Source organism: Schistocerca piceifrons, chromosome 5, assembly GCF_021461385.2.
Source record: "Schistocerca piceifrons isolate TAMUIC-IGC-003096 chromosome 5, iqSchPice1.1, whole genome shotgun sequence".
Classification (NCBI taxonomy): Eukaryota; Metazoa; Arthropoda; class Insecta; order Orthoptera; family Acrididae; genus Schistocerca; species Schistocerca piceifrons.
The window spans coordinates 660,559,549-660,586,901 of NC_060142.1; the positions used below are offsets into that span (position 1 = coordinate 660,559,549).

At 43.8% G+C, this 27,353-nt stretch overlaps 1 protein-coding gene across 2 annotated transcripts in view; it reads right to left on the reverse strand.

Moving 5' to 3' along the window:
* Positions 1–27,353, reverse strand: part of LOC124798277 (putative ribosome-binding factor A, mitochondrial) — a 60,013-nt gene that overhangs the window by 13,996 nt on the left and 18,664 nt on the right. For both annotated transcript variants that reach the window (XM_047261599.1, XM_047261600.1), the window contains 2 exons: positions 26,715–26,883; positions 11,481–11,620 (listed from right to left, as the gene is read on the reverse strand). In XM_047261599.1, coding sequence (XP_047117555.1) covers positions 11,481–11,620; positions 26,715–26,883 — 309 coding nt within the window. The remainder of the gene's footprint in view (positions 1–11,480; positions 11,621–26,714; positions 26,884–27,353) is intronic.

Genomic DNA, 27,353 nt, shown 5'->3' on the forward strand with positions numbered 1-27,353 from the left:
CAAATTAAAATCACACCAAGTGTGACGGTGGTTGGCCGACCATAGAGAAAAAAGGGAAAAGTCAACCACCGAGAAACGCATTAAAAAGCAGACTAAAATCGTAGGTCATAGGCTAGAATCAACACAAAAACGCACACATTTACATTAAGCGATAAAATCCCCCTGCCCGAATAAAACGCAAAACTAAGTCCGCTATGGTAGAGTCGTCAGTTAAAAGTGCAGGGAGTGTATCAGGCGGCACAAAAGTCTGCCTGAGCACATTTAAAAGGGCGCACTCCAACAGAATATGGACCACCGTCAAGGACGCCCCACAACGACAAAGAGATGGATCCTCACGACACAGTAAATAACTGTGCTTCAGTCGGGTGTGGCCAATGCGGAGCTGACAAAGGACGACTGAGTCCCTGCGGGTGGCTTGCAAGGATGACCGCCAAACAGTCGTCGTCTCCTTGATACGACGGAGTTTGTTTGGCACGGGCAGGTTGCGCCATTCAGTGTCCCAGAAATCGAAAACTTTGCGGCGTAATAGTGCCCGCAAATCAGTCGCCGGGAGGCCAATCTCCAGAGGTGGTTGACTGGTGGCCTCTTTTGCCAGGCGGTCAACATTCTCATTGCCGGGTATCCCAACATGGCCTGGGGTCCGCACAAAGACCACAGAGCGGCCGCGACGTGCAAGAGTATGCAGGGACTCATGGACAGCCATCACCAGATGAGAACGAGGAAAACACTGGTCAAGAGCTCGTAAACCGCTCAGGGAATCACTACAGATAATGAAGGACTCACCCGAGCAGGAGCGGATATACTCTAGGGCTCGAAAGATGGCGACCAGCTCAGCAGTGTAAACGCTGCAGCCAGCCGGCAAGGAACGTTGTTCGGAATGGTCCCCTAGAGTTAGCTCATAACCGACTCGACCAGCAGCCATCGAGCCGTCAGTGTAAACAATGCCAGAGCCCTGATACGTGGCCAGGATGGAATAAAAGCGGCGGCGGAAGGCCTCTGGAGGGACTGAGTCCTTCGGGCCCTGTGCCAAGTCGAGCCGAAGGCAAGGGCGAGGCACACACCACGAGGGTGTACGCAGAGGTGCCCGGAAAGGAGGTAGAACAGGGAAAAACCCAAGCCCGGAGAGAAGCTCCTTGACGTGTACGGCGATCGGACAACCCGATCGGGGCCGACGAACTGGCAGATGGACGACTGACTGTGGGAACAGGACACGGTAATTTGGATGCCCGGGCAAGCTAAAAACATGGGCAGCATAAGCAGCCACTAATTGTTGGCGTCGTAACCGCAGTGGAGGGACACCTGCCTCCACAAGTATGCTGTCCACAGGGCTGGTGCGGAAAACACCAGTGGCAAGTCGGATTCTGCTGTGTAGTATTGGGTCCAGCACTCGCAACACAGATGGGGATGCTGAGCCATAAGCCAGGCTCCCAGAATCCAGACGAGACTGGATTAACGCCTGGTAGAGCCGTAGGAGAGTAGATCGGTCGGCTCCCCACCTGGTGTGGCTCAGGCATCGCAGAGGATTCAAATGCCGCCAACACATCTGTTTACGCTGCCGAATATGAGGCAGCCAAGTCAGCCGGGCATCAAAAACTACACCCAAAAACCTGTGGGTCTCCACCACAGCAAGGAGTTCGTCGGCAAGATAAAGCCGCGGCTCAGGATGGACTGTTCGGCGCCGGCAGAAATGCACAACACGGGTCTTGGCAGCCGAAAACTGAAAACCGTGCGCTACAGCCCAAGACTGCGCCTTGCGGATAGTGCCCTGGAGCTGACGTTCAACAGCTGCAATGCCAGGAGAGCTGTAGTAAAGGCAGAAGTCGTCAGCATACAGGGAAGCGGAGACAGAATTTCCCACGGCCGCAGCGAGCCCGTTAATGGCTATTAAAAACAGGCAGACACTTAAAACAGAACCCTGTGGCACGCCGTTCTCCTGGACGTGGGAGGAACTATATGAGGCTGCGACTTGCACGTGGAAGGTACGATACGACGGAAAGTTGCGGATAAAGATCGGCAGAGGGCCCCGAAGACCCCATCCATGAAGCATAGAAAGGATGTGATGACGCCATGTCGTATCGTACGCCTTCTGCATGTCGAAAAAGACAGCGACCAGGTGCTGACGGCGGGCAAAAGCAGTACGGATGGCCGACTCCAGGCTCACCAGATTGTCGGTGGTGGAGCGGCCTTTACGGAACCCACCCTGAGATGGAGCCAGAAGGCCCCGTGACTCCAGTACCCAATTCAAGCGCCAGCTCACCATCCATTCAAGCAACTTGCAAAGAACGTTGGTGAGGCTAATGGGATGGTAGCTGTCCACCTCCAAAGGGTTCTTGTCCGGTTTCGGAATGGGGATAACAATACTTTCCCGCCATTGCGACGGAAACTCACCCTCGACCCAAATAGGGTTGTAAAGATTGAGGAGGCGCCGCTGGCAGTCCTCTGAAAGGTGTTTCAGCATCTGACAGTGGATGCCACCTGGCCCAGGAGCGGTATCAGGGCAAGCGGCTAGGGCACTGCGAAATTCCCACTCACTGAATGGAACATTGTAAGATTCTGGATGGTGAGTGCGAAATGAAAGGCTCCGACGCTCCATCCGTTCTTTAATGGAGCGGAAGGCCAGGGGGTAATTCACAGAAGCAGAAGTCATAGCAAAATGTTCTGCCAAGCAGTTTGCAATGACGCCGGAGTCAGTACAAACTGCTCCATTCAGTGAGAGCGCAGGGACGCTGACAGGGGTCCGATAGCTGTAGATGCGTCGAATCTTGGCCCAGACCTGCGATGGAGTGACATGGAGGCCAATGATGGACACATACCGCTCCCAGCACTCCTGCTTGCCTTGGCGGATAAGGAGGCGGGCTTGTGCACGCAGCCGTTTGAAGGCGATAAGGTGGTCTATGGATGGATGTCGCTTGTGATGCTGTAGCGCCCGCCGGCGATCTTTAATCGCTTCAGCGATCTCAGGCGAACACCAAGGCACAGTCCGCCGCCGAGGGGACCCAGAAGAACGGGGAATGGCAGATTCGGCGGCAGTAACGATGTCGGTGGTGACCAATTGAACCACCGCATCAATGTCATCATTAGAGAGAGGCCCAATAGCGGCAATGGAGGAGAACAAGTCCCAGTCAGCCTTATTCATTGCCCACCTGCAAGGGCGCCCAGAAGACTGACGCTGTGGCAGTGACAGAAAGATCGGAAAGTGGTCACTACCACGCAGGTCGTCATGCACTCTCCATTGGACAGACGATAAGAGGCTAGGGCTGCAGATCGAAAGGTCAATGGCGGAGTACGTGCCATGCGCCACACTGAACTGTGTGAAGGAACCATCATTTAACAGTGAAAGATCGAGCTGTGCCAATAAATGCTCAATGGTGGCACCTCGACCTGACGCCACTGACCCACCCCACAGAGGGTTATGGGCATTGAAGTCGCCCAGTAATAAGAAAGGTGGCGGCAATTGGGCTATCAGCGCAGCCAGAACATGATGTGCGACATCACCATCCAGTGGAAGGTAAAGACTGCAGACGGTAACAGCCTGTGGCACCAACACCCGAACAGCGACAGCCTCTAAAGCTGTTTGTAGAGGGATAGACTCGCTGTGAAGAGAGTTCAGGACATAGATGCAGACGCCACCAGACACCCATTCATAAGCTGCCCGGTTCTTATACTAACCCCGAAAGCCATGGAGGGTGGGGGTGCGCATTGCTGGAAACCAAGTTTCCTGAAGTGCAATGCAGAAGAAAGGGTGAAGGCCAATAAGTTGTCGGAGCTCGGCTAGGTTGTGGAAAAAACCGCTGCTGTTCCACTGGAGTATGAAAGTGTCCATGGCGGGAGATCCCTGTGAAAAATAACTCCCTGGACCATATTTAAGCTTTTATGTGGGATGATAGTAACAGAAACATCCCCCAGCTTCATACAAGCGAGCAAGTCTCGTGACTGGGCAGAGGATGCTGTTTTTATTAAGACTGACCCTAACCGCATTTTGGACAAGCCCTCCACCTCCCTGAACTTGTCCTCTAAATGTTCTACAAAGAACTGCAGCTTCACAGACATAAATGATTCCCCGTCAGCTCTGGTACAGACGAGATACTGGGGCGAATACCTTTCGCTCTCATTCATAGCCTTTCGTTCCTCCCATGGTGTGGCCAGGGAGGGGAACGATTTGGGGTCATACACATTAGCCTTAAAGTGAGCTTTGGAACACTTAGAGACTGCTGACGGCTGGCCGCCAGCGAGAGATGATGTACCACGCTTCATTGCGGGTCATCTGCCCTGATGCCACCTACTCCGACCAAGGGCCCTCCCCACGGGCGCCACCCAGCCACAGCAAAGGCCACCTGGCAGGATGGCCATTGCCGGGAGTCCCGATGCCCCAGGGAGATGGGCATCTACTCCTTGGCATACGTGGGGAGTTAACGGCGCAGGTATCAGTAGAGCGATCCCTGTGTTGTCAGGGGGCTACAACCAAGAGGGTACATGGCAGCCCCACCACAACGGACTGGCTACCGTGCTGGATTTTAGGTGACACGTCGTCCACGGTTTTCATCTGTGCAGAAACTGGCACTGCTCATCGCATGGCGGAAAGTGCACGCAGGAACGGGTCCATGCCCAAGAGATGGAGAGCGGGCAGGACTGCAATGCAACGACGAATAAGCTGGCGAAAGTTCTCAACGCAAGATGGACACAAAGCACCAAGTAAGGCGCCCTTCTCCAATCGGCTCGCTCTTCGGAACAATTTAGAAAGATGGAGGTCAAACCCGAGAGGGGACCATCACATAAGGCCAAAACATTTGAGACCCCTTTTAGTCGCCTCTTACGACAGGCAGGAATACCGCGGGCCTATTCTTACCCCGAACCCGCAGGGGGGAATAGTGCTTGGAGCTCTGGTACTTTCCCAACACTGCTACGACAGTTTACAACTGTTATAACAATGGTTCCTGTATCTATGTTCTTCCTGTGTTTAGCCTGCACCCTTTGTGACTGTAGCCCTTCTTCTGTTTTCCCGAGACCCTCTGACCTAAAAAACCGCCCAGTCCATGCCACGCAGCCCCTGCTACCCGTGTAGCCGCCTCCTGCGTATAGTGGACACCTGACCTATTCAGCGGAACCCGAAACCCAACCACCCTTTGGCGCAAGTCAAGGAATCTGCAGCCTACACAGTTGCAGAACCATCTGAGCCGCTGATTCAGGCCCTCCACTTGGCTCTGTACCAGAGGTCCGCAATCGGTCCTGTCAACTATGCTGAAAATGGTCAGCTCTGCTTTCATTTTGCAAGCAAGACTGGCAGCCTTTACCACTTCTGTCAGCCTCTCGAAACCAGAGAGAATCTCTTCTGATCCAAAGTGACACACATCATCGGTACCGACGTGATCAACCACCTGCAGTTGGCTGCACCCTGTGCTCTTCATGGCACCCGGGAGGACCCTTTCCACATCTGGAATGACTCCACCCAGTATGCACATGGAGTGCACATTGGTTTTCTTACCCTTCTTGTCAGCCAAGTCCCTAAGGGGCCCCATAACACACCTAACATTGGAGCTCCCAACTACCAATAATCCCACCCTCTGCAATTGCCTGGATCTTGCACGCTGAATGGTTTCCTCTGAAACAGGACAGGCGACAGCATCTGGCTCAACGACAGTGTCAGCCACAGACAGCACCTGGGACCTGTTTGTCGGACAAACCGGGGAGGCCTTACGTGTGGCCACTTGGGAAGTCTTTCGCTGCATTGCATCCACTTACAGCAAGCTTGTCACAACTCGTACCTCGCTTCTGCAACTGCAGTCCATGACGCCACCACCTAAACAAGATTGCTCAGCTGAGCCTAGCTCGAACTCTCACCAGGTTAATCCACAAACTTTACTTGCGTGTGACGTTCCAACACCCCCGTCACACTCGTCTCATCAAGTGCCGTGAGTTTCAAACAGTGATGTTAATGGCAGTTACGTGCGCATTGCGACCACGTCCACCTCTTGGACAGCTACTGTGCGTGTTGATAAACATTCCCTCTCTGTCACATACTGGCCACATGACCCAGCAGCCATTGTGGCCCCACATGTGATGCCAGCACTGCTCTCGCCCACACCGGTTGTCCAGTGCACGGTTAACAACGGACAGTCGCTGCCCATCTCCTTCACTGGGCGCTGCATACGCACCCATCCCCTCCACACAAGCGCACACCGCGCTCCCGTAAGAGACGTGACTTTTGAGTTACCCTTCCCCACTCGCACTGACGGCTACACCTCATCACGCCCTACTCATGCGAATACTCGGTGCCAGGACATAACCAATCTCATGTGCAGTTCTCAGTTTCTTCCATCACTGATGGACCAACACACAAGATAGTTACCACTGTCAGCCCTCCTATTAGGCATAAGGTCCGACGCCTCAACCCTATCAAGTTGCGCACGGCCCGGCAGCAGATTAATGAACTTTTGGCGGCAGGTGTTTTGCAACCTTCAGACAGCAACTGGTCTTCACCAATCCACCTTGTCTCCAAACACAACAGATCTTTTCCAATGCGTGGCAATTACAGACGCTTAAACCCAGTGCTGAACATCAATGACTTCATTCAAATGTTATCGGGCGCCACAGTTTTCAGTGTTACTGACCGTAAACGCGCCTACCACCAGATTCCCGTGGTGCCGGAAGACATTCCTAAAATGGCTATTATCACGCCGTTCAGTTTATTCCAATGCCACTTCATGCCATTCGCCCTAAAGAAAGAGGCACAAACGTGGCAACATTTCATTGATTCTATCTTGCGACAGTTCGAGTTTTGCTTTGCTTATCTGAATGACATTCTCGTTTTCAGCAGCTCAGCAGAGGAACAAGAAAATCATATGTCTACGATCCTCCAGACCTTGAACTCCAATGGTGTCGAGATCAACAAAGACAAGAGGGCTACACTGTTTCCTCGGCACCACCAATTACTATCGTTGCCATCTGCCTTCCGCCACCGCTGTTCAGGCACCTCTGACAGACGCGCTATCTGGCAAACAAACTTCCACTATCAAAACCGTCTATTGGACTCCTCCGATGCTAGAGGCCTTCAAGGCTCTGAAGACTTCTTTAGCTCACAATGTGACACTCGTGCACCCTGACCCCTTGGCCGAGTTATTCATCACTACAGATGGCAGCGACATCGCGGTGGGGGCAGTGTTGCAACAACGCAAGGATGACACAGTTTCTCCCCTTCATTTATTCACCAAGAAACTATCTATGGCTCAGAGAAAATATTCTGCATTCGATAGAGAGCTCCTTGCTGTTTACAAGGCACTCAAACATTTCCGCCCCAATGTCGAGGGATGTTCGTTTTTCATCTTCACCGATCACAAATCACTGGCAGAAGCATTCTGCAACCCACCTGAGGATCCACCCCCTCGACGTTACCGCCACTTCGACCTGGTTTCTCAATTCACAACGGACGTCTGTTACATCAAGGGTGCAGATAACGTTGCTGGGGATTTCTTCTCGTGAATCACTGCTGTTTTCCGCATAGTTGATCTTTCCTATCCGGCCTCCCTCCAAGCTACTGACGAAGATTCTCAGACTCTCCTACAAGCCCACAAACATCACTTGTTTTCACAAAGGCTAAATTCCCTGGCGTTTCCAACAAGGTGTCGTGTGATTCTTCAACTGGTACCCTACGCCCTTTGCTCCAATCTGGGCTGTGCCAACAGGTTTTTGATGCCCCGCATAACCTAGCCCACCCAGGCATTTGAGCCACCTCACATCTCGTGTCAGAACGTTTTGTTTGGAAGAATATCAAACGGGACTGTCAAACCTGGGCACGCAGCTGCGTCACTTGCCAGCGCAAAAAGATCAGCCGCCACACCTCACCGCCTCTGGGCAAGTTCAACATTCCTGCAGGACATTCCCGCAGGACGATTCTGTCATGTACGTATTGATCTGATCGGGCCTCTTCCTCCTTCGGAGGGCCATAGATATATCTTATCAACTATCGACCGTTTGTCTCGCTGGGTCGAGGCTGTCCCTCTCCCTAACATTACAGCCGAGATGGTAGCCAAGGCTTTCATTGGCTCGTGGATCGTTTGTTTCAGGTGCCCGACCACTATCACCACCGATCAGTGTTGACATTTCGAATCCTCCCTTTTCACCATCGTCTGCAATATTTGCGGTATTAAAAAAATACACACTACTGCCTACCACCCACAAAGCAATGGGTTGGTGGAGAGATGGCACCACACCCTCAAGACGGCCCTTCCATGCCATGATTGTCTCTGGTCGGAAGCTCTCCCATGGGTGCTACTTGGTCTACACTCGACCTATAAACCTGACCTACAGGGTACTATATCCCAATTTGTTTTCGGTGAGAATCTGGTCTTACCGGGGGAACTTATTCCTCCCCAGGTTAGTGAGGATCTTCCCCCCTCGCCAGATTTCATTAGCCAGATGCGCATGCATTTTCAACAAACGCGTTGCACCTGCCCATCAGTCACTCACCACCCGAGACTTAATGTTCCCACCGCACTCTACGATTGCGCCCACATCATGCTGCGTGATGATGCGGTTACGCAGCCTCTTCAACCTCCTTATCTTGGACCCTAAAAAATCCTGGGGCGGGGGGAGGACAACTTTTGATATCATGATTAAAGACTGCACACAGACAGTTTCTCTGCATCACCTGAAACCGGCTTTCGTCAACCCTGATGGTCTCACATCGCCGCAGTCAGACTCTGCAGACGATCCATCATTGATTGAGAACAAAGATGTGCTCCCATCAAGCTCAGCACACACCTCTCCCGCCGAAGACTGTTCGCTGGTTTCCCGACCTCACCCCCTGTTTCACCCTGCACAGGTTTCGCACCCTCACCTCCAACATTAGAGACACACACAGCTACTACCAGTTTGTCCTACAGGCTGCACTGAATGAACGACATTTCTATAGTGACATTCAACGACCGAGTGCTCATTCTTTTGACAGATACTGAGGTACCGTCATCAGACGGTCCCTTACATGTCAACATTGCACACAACCTCACACTCCCGCACGAGTGTGACCGAGTATCTCTATGTGCTTTCATTTCTATAGACGGCTCGATCCACTTAAGAGCCACACTCACCTCCACCATGCCGTCGACCGCCCTGCCCACTACTGTCAGGCCGGCCGCCATCTCACCCGACCACGGTGGCTGACTGACTACGAAGTGGACCTGCCTCTCGCCTGCACAACCCACCTCGTTCAAGATGGAAGTACCTGTGGTGCGCCTGCCTACGCACACGATTTCCACTGACACCGACACCCTCACCCTCGGACCTCCTTACTGAAGGGGGGGGGGGGGGGGGCTGTGTGGCATCGACAGTTCATATCGACCACGAAACTTAATGTCTGTGAACCCTAAATGCTCTGTCGATCCTCCATCTTAACTTTACTTTAGTCAGTTCTTTGTTATACTTCATTCTGTACGGATGCAGTATCAAGTGTAAATATATACAAGCTATGACATAGGTGGGAATTAAGATTTCTATATCCCCATTACTGATCCCCTTCTCATAAATGTGTAGTTTAAGTACGTATTATTGTGATGACATACAAGGGCTCAATTTATGGTCTCAAGTCAGTCAGTCCACGGCTGATTTTCAGACGAGAAACCTGTGTTGGTTAGAACAACAACAATGCTTCAACTTAACTGTGGAATAAGGGTTGAGCAATTAGGTCGTGTGTAAAAACAATGACAGTGTCTGTTCCATACATACCTTTCTATTCTTCAAGAACTGTGAATGTGTTAGGTTTTTACTGCTCATAGATAGTAAACTACTGTAGCAGTATTTGGAGGTCCTGCACACTATTAATGAGGCTTATCAAAAGTTAAACAATAGTGTACTGGTCATATAACTGTGTATTATCTGGGGGCTGTGATCAGTGAAATTAAAGTACTGTGAAACACAACTGTGTACCTGTCACCTACATTACTTACAGTAGTCAGTGTTGGAATCCACAACAAATTTTTCAGCCAGTGTAGCATTGTAGTATGTCGACATCGAGGACAACAAATGAAGAAACAAAGTAGCTGAACCGCTACAAGTTCTTGACCAATTTACTTCAAATGTTTATATGATACTGTACTAAACATTCAGAGGGCATGGGCTAGATATTTTTTAAATAACAAGGCAAAGGTTTTCTGTTAAAACTGGCTGCAAGAAAGGAAATGCTCTGCAGTGAAAACGTGTGGTTCAGTTTTCTTTCTCACAGTCAGTTGTGACTACGATAGTGGCGCATTTAAAACCATTAGACAAACTGCTTCTCTAATGTATATTCTTTCTGCTTACATAATTATAATACTTGTTGTATACACAACAATGTGCGGTTTCATTTTCTTCCACGCAGGTGGTTTCAATAGAAACCAGAAACATTGTGTTCACACCTCATTGGCTTGTAATAAGAATACTCCTAAGGAATCTGAATCATCTAATACTTTCTAAGGCTACCTGTCTGCAGGTTACAAGTATGTGAAACACTGTCACTGAAGCTACTATCCTCGTATATCCAGCAGCTGGGGACGTCTCCCTCACACCCTGCATTCCAGTGATCCCAACTGATTTACCCATTCGTTTTAAGCAACTTCAATTCCCAATCAAGGTTTGTTTGCAACAACAATGTACAAGGCTGAGTTCTGAGAGAAGGGGAAGGAAATGACACAGAGAGAGGGGATGAGGAGGAGGAGGATATGGACACAGAGCAGGCAGGAGAAGCTGGAGGAAGATAGAGAGATGGATGGATGGATGGATGGATGGATGGAGGGAGGGAGGGAGGGAGGGAGGGAGGGAGGGAGGGGGGGGGGGAGAGAGAGAGAGAGAGAGAGAGAGAGAGAGAGAGAGAGAGAGAGAGAGAGGCCAATGCTATTACCCTGAACTTGCGGGATAGAACTTTAAAAAATTTAAGCGTATACTACAAAATTATTCTGCAACATAACAGAATAAAACAGGGTGCACAACTTAATGGAACAGGAAACTATCTACTAACTCACTCTTATAGGACCATACACTCTCGTAATTTTTATAGTAAACCACACTGATGCACAAAACCTCTTGTGGCATTTAGCACTAAAGATGTATCATCATCAAAGTGGCACTTTTGCACTAACTAAACAAATAAGTCATGAAACATACTACTCCTACTAGGGTCTTCTGTATTTCCTCCATTAATCCCATCTGGTGACAGTTCCACACTTATGAGCAATACTCAAATATCAGTCAAATGAGGTTTCTGTAAGCTATCTCCATCATGGGTGGCTTTCACTTTCTAAGGATTCTCTCAATGAATCTCAGGGATTAATTTCAGGAGGTAGTTCCACTTTAAACTGCCATGTAAAAACACTCCAAGACATTTAACAATAATGACTGTTTCCTGTAATTGCTCAGCCGTCACGTAAACAATGATGGATCTCTCTGCCTATTTATCCATAATATGAATTGCACATTTTCCAGTCACTTGCAACACAGCTAAAAATACTATTTACCTCTTTCTTTTGATTTAGTGTGTACTCTTCTGTAAATTCTGATCGGATCGAAGAACCATCGGCAGAAGGAACATAATCTTCACCAAAATCTGCAGTTTGCAACAGGCGTTCAACTTCAGCTGTTTTTGAGTAATGTTTATCTGGAATAACAATAATAATATTTTTTAAAAAAACATACTTTCCAGAAGTTAGAAAGAAAGATGTACAGAGAAATGTATTCAATCACAATAAACTAAAGATATTAAAAGCTTTCACCTTCGATGGACTGTTACTGACTCGTGCTATGGGGGTGCTACCCAAAGCTATTTCTCTTCTCATGTCTCAAGATGAATTCATAGCCATTTAACTGCCTTGGGAAGTAAATTAGACATAACTCCAACACTAATCATATTCATTCAACAAACCACTGGCACCAATTGTCAACCATTGATGATTGTTGTCTATTGTCTACTCATGATTGCCAGTGGTTTGCAGCTTCAGTTGGTATTGGCTTGTTTAGATAACTCTCAACTTTTCAAATTTCCAAGTATCTGGCCTTGGCAGCAATAGACAGTTGTCATGTGTGTATGAGTTGCATTGTGTGAATGTTGTCCAATTCAGAAGGCCTTTTGCCTGAAAGCTTACTTGTTTAGCTGTCTTTTTGTTGTGCCTGTCTGTGACTCAGCATCTCACTATACGGTGAGCAGCAATCTATCCTTTTCATTATATCATTTACTAACATATAAGGCAGTATTATTTATGTTACTTTGACAGATGACTTAGGCTACAGTTTAAATAAGGCAAATTTAAACTCAAACACATTTATTAAATAAATACGTGTTGCAATGTACAATACCATGATTCTGACAAATGTGTTATAAGAGAAATTCAAGCAAGCTACTTGCTTTCTTTAAAACATAGTTCACTTTACTGGAGACAACATGCAGAATGTTCAATACCGCTGTGAAATTCCTTTGCAGGGACACAACGACACTCACTGTTCAAGTAAGTAGTGTTTTGTGACATACATATCGTTTCCTTCTGTAGACCATAATTCTGTGAGAAAAAATTCTCAAATGTCCTCCAATCAACAACCATCACAACTATGAGAGTTGCAAGTTTATCTATTTTGCTATTTCCACTACATTTTCCCGAGATATATACCCAGAACAAAATGTTATCTATAACTTGTGTAGAAACCAATCTGCTGTTCTGTGAATTGAGAAACATGAAAGGGAGGTAGTAGCTGAGAAAAGACTGAGATACAATTGAAAGCAACCTCCTAACAACCAAGGAGAAACTTGGGAAGGGAAAACAGGGAGAAGAAATAAAAGTTCGGACGTTTTTCGACAACACTGTTATTCTGTCAGAACATGTAAAGAACTTGGAACAGAATGTATAACATCTCGAGCAGACGTTATACGACGAACAGCAACATGTAATGTTGTGAGTATGTGGCTGAGCAATTTGGCTGCCTTGAGTTGGCAGGAGGTATGGTGAATTTGCTTGTGCATGCCTGGGGCTCAGGGCACAATGTGGTCACTCAGTCAAATGGCTGCAGATGGTGAGCCACAGTAACTGGTACAGACCAGCCAGGTGCAGAGTTGAGCAGCACGGCCAGATGTGGGTTAAATTCCAGTACGGGGAATTTTGATGTATCGACTGCTTTAGAGGACAGACTATGCTCCAATAATCGGCGGGGTGTCAGACAAACTGAAAGATCATTTCTTACAGCTCTTTGAGAGTCTTAGAATAGCTTGCAATCAAATATTAATGCAAATCCGAATACATCGGCAATCCCAGAAAAATGAGATGCCACCAATATAACAACAATTTCAATATCTGTAAAACAACAAAAGTTAATAATTTACAATGAACCTCTGAATTAACAACTTTTAAACGCTTCATTTGATTTCAAAGAATGATATCTCAGATAGCTATCATCCCTGAAAGTCGCTCATCTGCATCTGTTTTATTTACTGACTTATTATATCTTTTTTTATTCAAATTTTTGTCAGAATATTGTACGCTCTACAATTAATAATGAAAACTTACATTAAATTAATTTAAATAATAATTACACTTGATAATACAAAATCATGCTAATTTAAGAAGTGATCAACTGCATGCATTAGCTGACACCATCTTTGTAGAACAGTGCCAAAAGGAGTTTCTGACAAGCAGTCCGCAGCTCGTGGTTTTGCGGTAGCGTTCTTGCTTCCCGCACACGGGGTCCCGGGTTCGATTCCCGGCGGGGCCAGGGATTTTCTCTGCCTCGTGATGACTGGGTGTTGTGTGTCTCTCATCATCATTTCATCCCCATCGACACGCAAGTTGCCAAAGTGGCGTCAACTCGAAAGACTTGCACCAGGTGAACGGTCTACCCGACGGGAGGCCCTAGCCACACGGCATTTCCATTTCCATTTCTGGCAAGCAAGCCTAAATAACATCTACATCTATATGGTTGCTCTGCAATTCACAATTAAGTGCCTGGCAGAGGGTTCATCGAACCATTTTCATACTACTACTCTACCATTCCACTCTCGAATGGCGCGATGGAAAAAGGAACATCTAAATCTTTTCGTGCGAGCTCTGATTTCTCTTATTTTATTATGATCATCATTTCTCCCCACGTAGGTGGGTGTCAACAAAATATTTTCGCATTCGGAAGACAAAGTTGGTGATTGAAATTTCGTAAATAGATCTCGCCACAAAGAAAACCGCCTTTGTTTCAGTGACTTCCACCTAAACTCACATATCATATCAGTGACACTCTCACCCCTATTGCACGATAACACGAAATGGGCTGCCCTTCTTTGCACTTTCTCGATGTCCTCCGTCAACCCTACCTGGTAAGGATCCCATACCGCGCAGCAGTATTCCAGCAGAGGACGGACAAGCGTAATGTAGGCTGTCTCTTTAGTGGGTTTGTCGCATCTTCTAAGTATTCTGCCAACAAAGCACAGTCTTTGTTTCGCCTTCCCCACAATATTATTGGCCTTTCCAATTTAAGTTGCTCGTAATTGTAATTCCTAGGTATTTAGTCAAACTGACAGCCTTTAGATTTGTGCGATTTATTGTATACCCAAAATTTGTCGGATTTCTTTTAGTACCCATGTGGATGACCTCGCACTTTTCTTTGTTTAGTGCCAATTTCCACTTTTCGCACCATACAGAAATTCTCTCTAGATCATTTTGTAATTGGAATTGATCATCTGATGATTTTACTAGATGGTAAATTACAGCATCAACTTCAAACAATCTAAGGGGGCTGCTCAGATTATCACCTAGATCATTTATGTAAATGAGGAATAGCAGAGGGCCTATGACACTACCTTGCGGAATGCCAGATATTACTTCTGTTGTACTCGATGATTTACTGTTTGATGACAATCTGTCGACATTTATCGTGAGTGCACTTGTGCAAGAATACTTCCTTATTTATTTATGGACAAACCATTATTTATACTTGTTGTGAATGTTCCGAGAGGCCAAAAGGTTATGACATTTATTTAGTTGAATATTGTCATAATATATTAGTTCAGTCTGGGAAGTGGTCAAGTTGAGACAAATTATGTCTCTAAAACATAAGAATGACGTACTTTTGGTGAGGAGCGCCTTCAACCAATGGAAAAGCAGACAGTAGCGAAACATTACGGAATTAAGAGGAGACTGGGACTTTTTGAGTGAAGAGCGCAAGGGAGGGAGTCTGGGGATTTTTACGTGAGTTCTAGAAGTCAGACCTGCCCGTGCTGAGTGGTATCTAATCGTGGAGGTGTTTGATTTAGGGCACTGATTGACTGCTACCATACTTCAACTTCAGAATGGAATTTATGTTTAGAGAGGTCTGAATATATGCCAGTGAAGGATTTTTTCCACTTGTATTAAGGAAATGAGGATAGGCAGAGTATGAGTTACTGTTCTTTGTATTGCATATGTTAATTAGTGAATCGTCATGTTGAACTCTGAACTATTTTGAGCTGGTGAATATTTCATGTGTTGTGGTTATGAAACAGATTTATTTTTCACATATCTTTGATTACAATTTAGTCTGGAGATTTTGCTACCATTCTCGTGACACTCCCAACTTACGGCATTTGATAAGGGTATTTTCTTTCTGTATTTTAAATGAACATTGTAGGGCCACTTCCCATTTATCTGAGATGTCCTTTCTTGAATAAACATCATTCAACATAATTCTCTGCCATCTACATCAATTACAGACGTTAGAATAGAACACTGTTATTAAATCATTCATTCCACTCTTATTTTGTATTTTGGAGTATTTTATTAACTCGCAATTCTAGCCAATGCGCAGACTATTTGACTGCAGAATCGCCATTGCAGATTATTATTTGGAATGAATTAGCTGCGGGGCTTGAACACAGATGTGTGCAGCTTGATCCTATGACTACATTGAGCTATTCTCTTTAATCAGAGCTGCGAACAGCCCAAGTACCTAAAGTACGAGTAACCGCTCGTAAAGACGTAACTGGTATGCTCTTATGGGATGCTGTTAGGAAGAGTAACTACATGATCTGTAACCATCAGGTATGGTTGTAATTGGCGTTTTCTCATCCAGGATATGAGTCAAATCACCTCAGAATTGCAGTCGTAATTTTAACACTCCAAGCATAAGGTTTTGCAGCAGTTACGTGCATGAGAATCAGGAGCAGAAGTTAGGTGTTGGGAAGCTGGAACTTCAAGGAAAAAGAAAAAGCCTAGGCAGTCATGGCGAGTTCATGTCTGTAGCAGCCAATAGCAGTGGAGATTTCAACAAGATGCAAGCAGCAATGGCAGAAGTGGCAGCTCAGGCCACCAGCAGCAACTTTGAGTTCATCAGCATTGACACTTCAGACAGCAAAAGTAAAGAAGCAGCAGCCAGCATGACTGATAAGTTAAGTATTTGAACCATTAGCGTTAACAAGTGTGGTTCAGATAATGCGAGAGGGCCAGTTAGTCCACAATCTAAATGTGGTAATGTTGATAGAAGTGATATTAGTGTGGCAGATAGTCCGAAATCAGAAATGGGAGATGTAATTGCAGATGATTCAATGGCATGGTTAAGGGAAATTCTGACAAATTTGAACACTATACAGGGTACTGCGTATAAAGATAGGTTCAATAAATACAGAGTTAGGTTCAGTACGGATAAATGCAGCAGAACAGTAAAAACTGAGGTGAAAAAAATTAAATCTGATATAGAAGGGATGACTGATTCAAAATCAGAAGCTACGAGGGTCAGTCAAAAAGTAATGCCTCCTATTTTTTTTTCTACGTTTAATTGTCAGGAAATTTAAATGCAATTACATAGGTTGAAAACCACAACATTGAGGATCATTTTGTCATTTTTCAATGTAATCTCCGCCCATCTCTACAGTTTTGGTCCATCTTTGAACAAGGGCATGTATCCCAGCACGGTAAAAATCACAGCTCTGCTTCCTAAGCCATTGACGCACGGATGTTTTGACGGCCTCCTCATCTTCAAAATGAATCCCACGATGAGCTTCTTTTAGTGGCCCGAACAGATGGAAGTCTGATGGTGCCAGGTCAGGGCTGTACGGGGGAAGAGGCAAAACTTCCCATCCAATTTTGACAATCTCGTCAGAGGTGTGACGACTGGTGTGTGGTCTTGCATTGTCATGCAAAAGAAGAACATCTGCCATTGATTTTGTTGGGCGAACTCGCTGAAGACGTGCTTTAAGTTTGTTGAGGCTTGTGACGTATTGAACAGAATTTATTGTGCATCCCTGCTCCAAAAAATCAACCAGAATCACACCCTCTGTATCCCAGAAAACTGTTGCCATAACTTTCCCTGCCGATCGCACAGTTTTGAATTTTTTCTTCCTCGGCGAGCTTGTGTGACGCCACTCCATTGACTGCCTCTTTGATTCGGGTTCAAAAAAATGCACCCATGTTTCGTCCCCGGTCACAATTTTTTTCAGAAACTCATCTCCCTCAAAACGGAAGCGCTGCAAGTGTTGGGAGGCTATTGTTTTCCTTGCCTCTTTATTCTGATCGATTAACATTCTTGGAACCCACCGTGCACAAACTTTTGAGTACCCCAATTGTTTAATAATCGTGATCACACTGCCTTTACTAAGAGAAATAATGCGACACACTTCATCTGCAGTCACCCGACGGTCACCACGAATGATGTCATCAACTTGCTGAATGTTGTGTGGAGTCACTGCACTCACCGGCCTGCCGCTCCGCTTTTCGTCAGTCAACGGTGTTTGCCCTTCAGCTTCCTTACAACGACGAACCCATCGTCTAACAGTGCTGACATCCACTGTCACAACACCATACACCTTCTTCAGTCTTTCATGAATGCGTATGGGCGTTTCACCTTCTGCATTCAAGAATTCAATCACACAACGCTGTCTCAAACGAACATCGATGTCGGCCATCTTACAAACTTCTGCTGTGCTGCCACCTGTTGACACAGAAAGTTACTACTGCAGTGGATTGCAGAAGAAGGTTTGAGGAATGGCGCCAAATTCAAATTTTTCACTTAACTTAATTTCTTTAAGTAGAAAAAAAATGGGAGGCATTACTTTTTGACCGACCCTCGTATAATAGCAGATGTAGGCAAAATTTCTGAGGAGGCTGACCTGGTTAACACCAGAGTCAACACAGCAGAAAAAGTTTTGGGGGACACGTTGGGAAAGATACAGGACAAGCTGGGTGGTGATGTTAAGAACTGTGTGCTAAGGCAAATGCACTCGAGGAAGTGACCACTAAATCTATTAATAATTTATCAGGTAGAGTGATAGAATGCGAAAAAGAGACAACAGTTGGAAGCAGAGATTAATAATGAAGTTTTCCAGTGGGAACAGCAGATTAAAAATGTATGGGCAGAATTAAATTCTTTAGCAGATAATCAGGCTGCTACTGGGATAGGTATTCTGTGTGTTAATTCAGGAATGACAAAATGTTTTGCAAATGATGAGTAATACCATCCAGTTGATTTTCTTGCTGCATGTAGAGATGGTTTTGTGCAACAAATGTCAAAAGAGGCAAAAGTTACATTCACGAAAAGACATCTTGAGGGCAACGCACAATCATGTACAAAATTAATGAGTCCTTGCATTTACCACCTATGAAGTGCTTGAGAGTTGTTTCCTCAAACGTCTGGAGTGAAGTGAAGCTAATGTGAATTCAGAATGAGTTCCTAAACAGATGAAGTTTCAAGTAAGGACGTGTGTCGATACGGGATTTTTTTGTGTGGGTGAACTGGCTAAGCTGACATGCATAAATCATCCGTTGGGGGAGTGTTGATGGAGATTACAATGCTCCAAAAAACGCTTACCAGAACATTTACAATGAGACAATCTGACAAATTCTAATGATGAATTTTTAGATTTCATTGAGAAACCTTTGAACAAGCATTGAAATTCAAGCCACATAATGGGAACAGTAGACAGGAAAATGGGTACCAGGACAGGAACTATAGTAATAGCCACAATAATTATAAGATCATAAGAGAAATAATTATCACCATGATAATAATTTTCAAAGGGGAAATGGAAATGGGAATTTTCACAATGGAAATCAAACCCGAGAAAAATGATTTGAGGGGCAGGAGCCTCATGAAATGCAACACCAGGATATGAGGTCAGGAAATTAGAAATCACTGCATCTCAGGCCTGGAGCTGGCAAAATAAACCAGTGATGCAAAGGTTACGTTACTTTAAAAATTCTGTAGGTGTCAAAAATTTGGCACAGAAGCCATAAATGTTGAAGATGGAGGTGGTGGTTGTTGTTGTTGTTGTTGTTGTTGTTGTTGTCTTCACTCCAAAGACTACCGGTAATTTGATGCAACTCTACATTCTAGTCTTTTCCGTTCAAGCCTCTTCATCTCTGAGTAACTACTGGAACCTACATCCTTCTGAATCTGCTTACTGTATTCATCTCTTGGTCTCCCTCTCTGACTTTTACCCTCCACTTCTCTGCCCAGTACTAAAATGGTGCTCTTTTGTTGCCTCAGAATGTGTCCTACCAACTGATCCCTTCTTCTAGTCGAGTTGTGCCACAAATTCCTCTTCTCCCCAATTCTATTCAGTACCTCTTCATTGGTTACATGATCTACCCATTTAATCTTCAGCCTTCTTCTGTAGCACCACATCTAAAAAGCTTCTATTCTCTTCTTGTCTAAACTGTTTATCATCCACATTTCACTTCCATACATGGCTTCACTCCATACACATTCAGAAAAGACTTCCTGACAATTAAATCTATACTCGATGTTACCAAGTTTCTCTTCTTCAGAAACACTTTCCTTGCCATAGCCGGTCTACATTTTATATCCTCTCTACTTCGACCATCACCAGTTATTTTGCTGCCCAAATAACAAAACTCATCTATTACTTTAAGTGTCTTATTTCCTAATCTCATTCCCTCAGTATCATCTGATTTAATTCAAATAAATTCCATTATCCTAGTTTTGCTTTTGTTAATGTTCATCTTATATCTTCTTTTCAAGACAGTGTCCATTCCATTCAACTGTTCCTCTAAGTCTTTTGCTGTCAACTTTCCTTTTCATAATATTATTACATTCTATCCTGGATTTTCCACTGAAGAATTCATGTTAGTATTCTGCAACCGTGGCTTATTAAACTGATAGTTCAGTAATTTTCACACCTGCCTTCCTTGGAACTGGTATTATTTTATTCTTCCTGAAGTCTGAGGGTATTTCACCTGTCTCACCAGATGGAAGAGTTTTGTCATGGCTGGCTCTCTCAAGGCTATCAGTAGTTCTAACAGAATGTTGTCTATCCCAAGGCGTTGTTTCAAATTTGGACTTTCAGTGCTGTGTCAAATTCTTTACGCATGCACCTCATCTTCATTAATGTTCTCTTCCATTTCCATAATACTGCTCTCAAGTACATCTCCTTTGTAGAGACCCTCTACATACTCCTTCCACCTTTCTGCTTTCCATTCTTTGCTTAGAACTAGTTTTCCATCTCAGCTCTCAATATTCATACACGTGGTTCTCTTTTCTCCAAAGGTCTCTTTAACTGTCTTGTAGGCAGCATGTATTTTACCCCAAGTGATACATGCTTCTACATCCCTACATTTGTCCTCTAGCCAGTCCTACTTAGTCATTTCGCACCTCCTGGCAACCTCACTTTTGAGACATTTTTATTTCCTTTCACCTGCTTCATTTATTGCATTTTATACATCCTCCTTTCAATTAAATTCAATATCTCTTTTGTTACCCAAGGATTTTTACTAGCACTCGTCTTTTTACCTACTTGATCCTCTGCTGCCATCAGTATTTCATCCCTCAATGCTACCCATTCTTCTCTTACTGTATTCCTTTCCCCTGTTCTTGCCAATTGTTCCCTAATGCTCTCTCTGAAACTCTACAACCTATGGTTCTTTTAGTTTATCCAGGTCCCATCACCTTAAATTCCTACTTTTTTTGCAGTTTTTTCAGTTTTACTCTACAGTTCATAATATAAATTGTGGACAGAGTCCACATTTACCCCTGGAAATGTCTTACAATTTAAAACCTGATCCCTAAATCTCTGTCGAACCATTATATAACCACTCCAAAACCTTCCAGTGTTTCCAGGTATCTTTCCGTATACAGCCTTCTTTCATGATTCTTAAACCAAGCATTAGTTATGATTAAATTATACCATGGCAAAATTCTATCAGGCAGCTTTCTTTTTCATTACTTTCCATCAGTCCGTATTCACCTATGACTTTTCCTTCTCTTCCTTTTCCTACTATCAAATTCCCCATGGCTATTAAATTTTCATCTCCCTTAACTATCTGAATAATTTCTTTTATTGCATCACAGTTTTCTTGAATCTCTTTATCAGCTGCTGAGCTAGTTGGCATATAAACTTATACTACTGTAGTGGGTGTGGTCTTTACATCTGTCCTGGCTACAATATTGTGTTCACTATGCTGTTTGTAGTAACTTATTCATGCCCCTATTTTTTTATTCATTGTTAAACCTACTCCTGCACCATCCCTATGGGAGTTATAACAAGAATAAAATGGGGAACAATTTTAAGCAGTCCAATCATAAAGAGCGCACGAAAAAGGTTGTAAAATATGTAGAGAAATCTGATGAGGATTCTTTCTCTTCTTCTGTGGCTCTACAACTCATTATGAGCCTTGGCCTCTTCAACTACATCCTTTCATTTATCCTGGTCCCTTGCTAGCATTTTCCAATTCCTGTAGCCCATTTTCCCTAGTTCTTCTATGAGTCCATCATTTCCTCTAGCTTTCAGTTGACCTTGTCCTCTCTGTTGTGGGCTTTCAAATAATAAAATGCAATGATGTGAGGTGGTTGCCCTCAACTACGTACCCTCCTACTCAGAGTTGCAATATTGAAAGTTTCTGCTGGTTTCGTTGCCTAGGGGCTGGGATACGTAGTTGCCGCATTAGAGGCCAAATACTGCTGAGTCTACAGTATACGATAAGAACACACACATGAATCGAATGGTCAAAGGTTTCTATCACTTGGCAGTTGCAAATTATGAAAGTAACATATACATTCATAAATGAAAGATTTTAATTAAATAAAATCTGCAAGTAATGATGAGTACGATAGAAGAAGTATTTTTGAGAATGCGGTATATTTCTGCAAAACACTTATTGGTGTTGATGGTCCAGCAATTAAATAAAATATAAGTTGAATAACAGGGAGACAATAGATTCCTACTTCAAGTAATTAGTTATGAACAACATAGTTCACAAGATCACGAGACATTCACTTCTGAACACATACTACAACTTCACTGCAGAAGCCACGGAAATCACACAAGAGCACAGGTCAGCACTCCGAAATATTTCTATCCTCTGCGACTATGCGCAAACTGCTCCACTGTCCAAGTCTTTCCACCGACTCTGCATCTGTCGCACCATCGTGTCCAGCACTTCCCGTGTCTAGCACTTCCCGTGTCTTGTGCCCTACTTTCCAACTCCTTGTCCTCTCTCGAAATGATCCTTCTCCCCCACTTCCATACAGTCTCACCATTAACGAGTGCTGTGATTGACTAGAGCGTTCCCTCCAAGTCAACGTACACTCACAAGCATATTTAAACACATACGAAATACTGGAGTTACATTTAAATAACCTGAAATTAAATAAATATTCCTACAGCTGGACCATAAACGCGCTCTAACACACATTATTAAATACATAAACAAATTAAAAAAACACAGATCAAATAAAACAAAAGGTAGGCCAGTAGCCTAATCTCTCTGTGCTTTCTAAAACACAGTAAATATTTAACCAATTTCTTCATGAACAGTATATATCGGACATAAACAAAGACATAGATGAATAAATATATTTATAAGTATGCTGCTACCATTTTATCGTGTAACTGTGGAGTACTTATGGCCTGACATAATCGATAGTAATCGGCCACTTTGGCCTCCAATAACTCATGTACTAGTCAAGTTACATACCTGTAATTCATACCAATTTAGGTTTACACTAATAGCTTTCTAAAGACATGGTGATCAACAAAATTGGATGAAGTGTTTATATTTTGGAAATTCTTTGCTGGGTGTTACTTGTATAATTTACCGTCAGATACAAAACTTTAAACTAATAAAGATATTGAAAAATCTGATTACACCATCAGAATCGTTGTGCAAACAATAGTAATTTATATGTTTCTTTTTGAGGTATCATGATTCATCTGGCTACTATTAATGTCCATACGAACTGTGAAATGTCTGCCATTAAGGTTTCACAAAGTCCACCATCTTTGGCACTCCCGGCTTGTCTCCTTTATCAACACAGCACCACCATGGAATTCCCAGCCACGTGGCTGGGCTGGCCATTGTGCGGCATCACGTGGTTGCTAAGCTAACGTTCAGCACCACGTGGTCACTGCCGGGCCGTGGCTTTGACGAGCGTCCTGTGCGGCTGTCCCAACTCCGAACATATAATATTTCCAAGGAGCCACAACTCATCCATAACTTCACACTGCCCACCTAGCTTTCCTTGTAAAATCTTTTTTGGTATTTCTGTATCATTCATCTGTACCACATGTCCAGCCCACCTCAGCCTGGATGACTTCACAATTCTTCTAACAGGCTGAACTTTGTAGATAGCATAAAACTCATGGTTGTATCTCCTCCTCCATGTTTCCCTTTTGTACATTGGGCTGATGATTCTCTTCTCTCAAATGAATCCAGTGATTCAGCATTCTTTGCTGTCAGTGCCCAGGTTTCAGAGGCCTAAGTAAGCACTGGTCTGATCAGTGTTTTACAGACGGTTAGTTTTGTGGTTATAGTCAGGAGTCTTGAAGATAGAAGCTTTGCTAAGGTCAAATAACCTTTATTGGCTGCAATTAGTCTCTGTTTTATTTCATGAGGTACCATTTAGACTGGTTGCAATTGAACCCAGATACTTGAAATGATCGACTCTTTCAAAGGTATAACTACCCATCTTTATTTTGGCTGGTATGTTCTCCCTGTGCACTTTCCCAGCAGCTATATATTTTGTTTTCTGCTTGTTGATATTTAGTCCTATATTCCTGCTGGACTGTTCAAGTGTTGTGAATATCTCTTCCATTGCCATCAGAGTCCTTGCTTCTACATCGATGTCACCCGCATAGGCCAGTATCTTCAAAGATTTATGAAAAATTATTCCCTTATTCAAGATATCTGCTTCTCTCATCACCCTCTAAAATGCAGCATTGAATAGGAGGCATGCCAATGCACCACCTTTCCGTACTCCATTTTTAATTTCCAAAGTATTGGACAACATTCCTTCGGTTTTTATGCTACCTTGCATTCCTCTCATTGCCATTATTATTACTATCCTTATCAGTTCTTTTTAGTACCAATTCACCTGGAGCCTGATATGGTTGCTCTCTGTCTATACTATCATACATTTCTTGACACTATGACTACATCAAGCTATTCTTGTTCAATAGAGCCATGCATAGCCCTAGTACCTAAAGTATGAATAATTGCAGGTAAAGATATAACTGGTTTGCTAGTACGGGATAGTGTTATGAAGAGCAACTACACTAGCATTAACTGTCAGGTACAGTCACAAACAAAACTAAAACAAATTACTTGGTATGAGGAGCAATCACAATTGTGGTGACGCATTTAGTTTTGTGAAAACTGCAACAGCTGCATCAAACTGATTTATTAATCACAGTTAGTTTTATGACATTACAGTCATATTTTCATATAAAAACTGTTGACCTAAAGAAGATACAATAACTGTTATTAGAACTATATTAAAACAAAACACTGAACTGATAAAATTCTGACTGACATGTAAGATATATGGACCTTTTAGTAATGTCCTTGAACCTCAATCAAGGTAGGTGATACAAATTCCCTATCTTCCAGCATGAAATTGGTGCCCCAAAGTATACAGCCATCATGAATAAAATAACCAGAGAGAAATTCAGAAACAAGAACAGCTGAATAAGAGCCAGAATCATAACCATGGAAACAACCCCCAAATCAAAACAAGATGACTGACTTCTTAACATGATTTTACCTGCCCATTATTACCACATCATCTGAAATGTAAAGCATATGGCCCTTAGATTCATCATGCAAAATTTTTAAATTTTTGGAACCATTCCATTAGAAATAGAATGTCTTTCATCACATAAGTGTGTACTGGGTGTTGTTTTTTAGCTCTTCCTACCTAATTGTTCTTTTAATCTAACCTTAAAACTTCTCCCCATCTCCAAAACATATTTCACTGGGCAACAGATTCAAGAAACTCTATACACACCCGTACCACTGAAGGGGTTAGAATCCAATGTCTCTTAATGTCTCATGGAGGCACCAACATTCTTAGGTATGAAAAAAATAAGAATAACCTTCTCTGCACACAATGCTTTGCCAGTTCCTTCAGATGTTCTACCAAGATACAGGATACTATGGTACATCCTATGTCAAGGCTCCCAGTCCAGAGTTACAGTGATAAAGTGATCAGAGCTGGCCTCAGTGGTCTCATTACACTATTTTATGCCTTGCAATACTAAAACTGAGGAATGACATAGAGAACATCATCAAGGAACAGTTTGGGAATTATTAAGACACAAGAGAAAACAAATGAATGGATCAGGCAGAACACTTGAGTAAGAGATGTAATTATGAATGCTATGGAAGGGTGGGCAGAACATACAGTTAGGTGACTGTACTATAGACAAACTAAGAAAGTTTTAGCTGCATTCCAAGGGATAAGACTGAGACTTCAGCATCATGGACAGTGGGTTGATGAGAGAAAACATGCAGGAGCTGCCAGGATGAGTACAGCTGAAAATCGTAATGTATGCAAAAGACTGGAGGACATCCACCAGGGGTTGTCAAATGGCGGATGACAATGAGATGGTTTGGGGGTATGTCTGAATACAACGTTGTGACCATGAGTACTACATATTATGATAAATCACAACAGCAGCCGCCATGTGGAGAAGTTTAAGGCCAAGGTATTGACTTCATCAGGCAATTTCACATCATAGTTCAACAGTTCAATGAGAAGTCACATGAAGTGAATATGTATTAGCCATCTTCAAAAGAGAATTGGTAGCCCTTTTCCCATGGCCTGCACTTTCAAAATTGATGAAGAATGCAAGCTTAGGCTTTAATGGTGTCAGTAACAAGGTGATTACAGGCAAAACATAAGGTCAGATAGGACAAATCTGAAGAACTAAGCTGATGATTGAATGATACCACCCCAGCATTCGCCTTAAGTAATTTAGGGAAAGCATGGAATTCCAAATCTGAACAGCCAAGCAGGGATCTCAACTATGCTGCTCCCGAAAACTAGTATAGTGCATGTACATATGACTAGTTGTTCATCGAAATTGGTTTGCAACTTGCCTGCTGAACCAACAACAGTTTATGCTTCATAGACTCATATATGAACTGTATGGTATGAAATTCTCAACAAAAGCTTCTGTGTGGTCTTCGATTCCATGCCAAAACATTCAGAAGTCGTCAATCGAGCAAACAAAGACTTCACAGTATACTGAATTTTGGAAATGGGTGAATGTGCACAGTTCTGTATTTATCATTTGTGTATTGTCATGTAACTAAAGAGTGGTATAAAGGTAATTAAGTTGCCTGTACTCTTCTTGGTGTTGCAATGGAGTGGAGGGCAGTTGCTACAGGACCTAATGTATCTGAAAGGGATGCCAGGAGGCTTCGAAAGGAAGTACAAAAATTTCCTGGCCTACTAGAATGACAGATAACATCCACTTCACATTGGAAACTTTTAACATAGTGTGCCTGGTATACCTTTAACAAACTGTATCCTGGGCACAACACCCATCACTCTAAGCTGAGAAAGTTCATGTCGAAGCTGTCCCGCCACTGACTGCAGTGTTTTTTCAATGTCTTCATCACCTCCATCTCCCTTTGCACACCAGTATACATTTACCAGATTAAAGTCAGATGCCACCTTCACCTGCAAGCAAGTAACTGACAATGTTCACCCAACCAAAATCTCTGGTTTACTTAACTGTAGCAGTAGGTATAATATTGTAGTTTCGATGTTACAGACATTAAACCGTGCAGAGTTATTAGTAAGTATCTCAGAGAGTTCACAATAAGACACTGTGACAAATACAAGAAATACACAGATAAGGCCACACAAATGTAGCATAAGTTTTAGACATACATTACCAGTGTTCAGAGTTATGCAAGGCTTTGACCAACAACACGATCAAAATATCAGATATAAATGACTCATCGAAATTCAGTATTATAACATACATATAGATGCTGTAATAAAAATTACAATTATTCACATGATATCATATACATTGATTTTTGCCAACTCTCAAACTGTCACCCTTCAACCCAACCTAGGCCTTGGGCCATGCTACAGATCAGTCTGTTACCACAAACTACATTTCAAAAAATAATTTAAACACA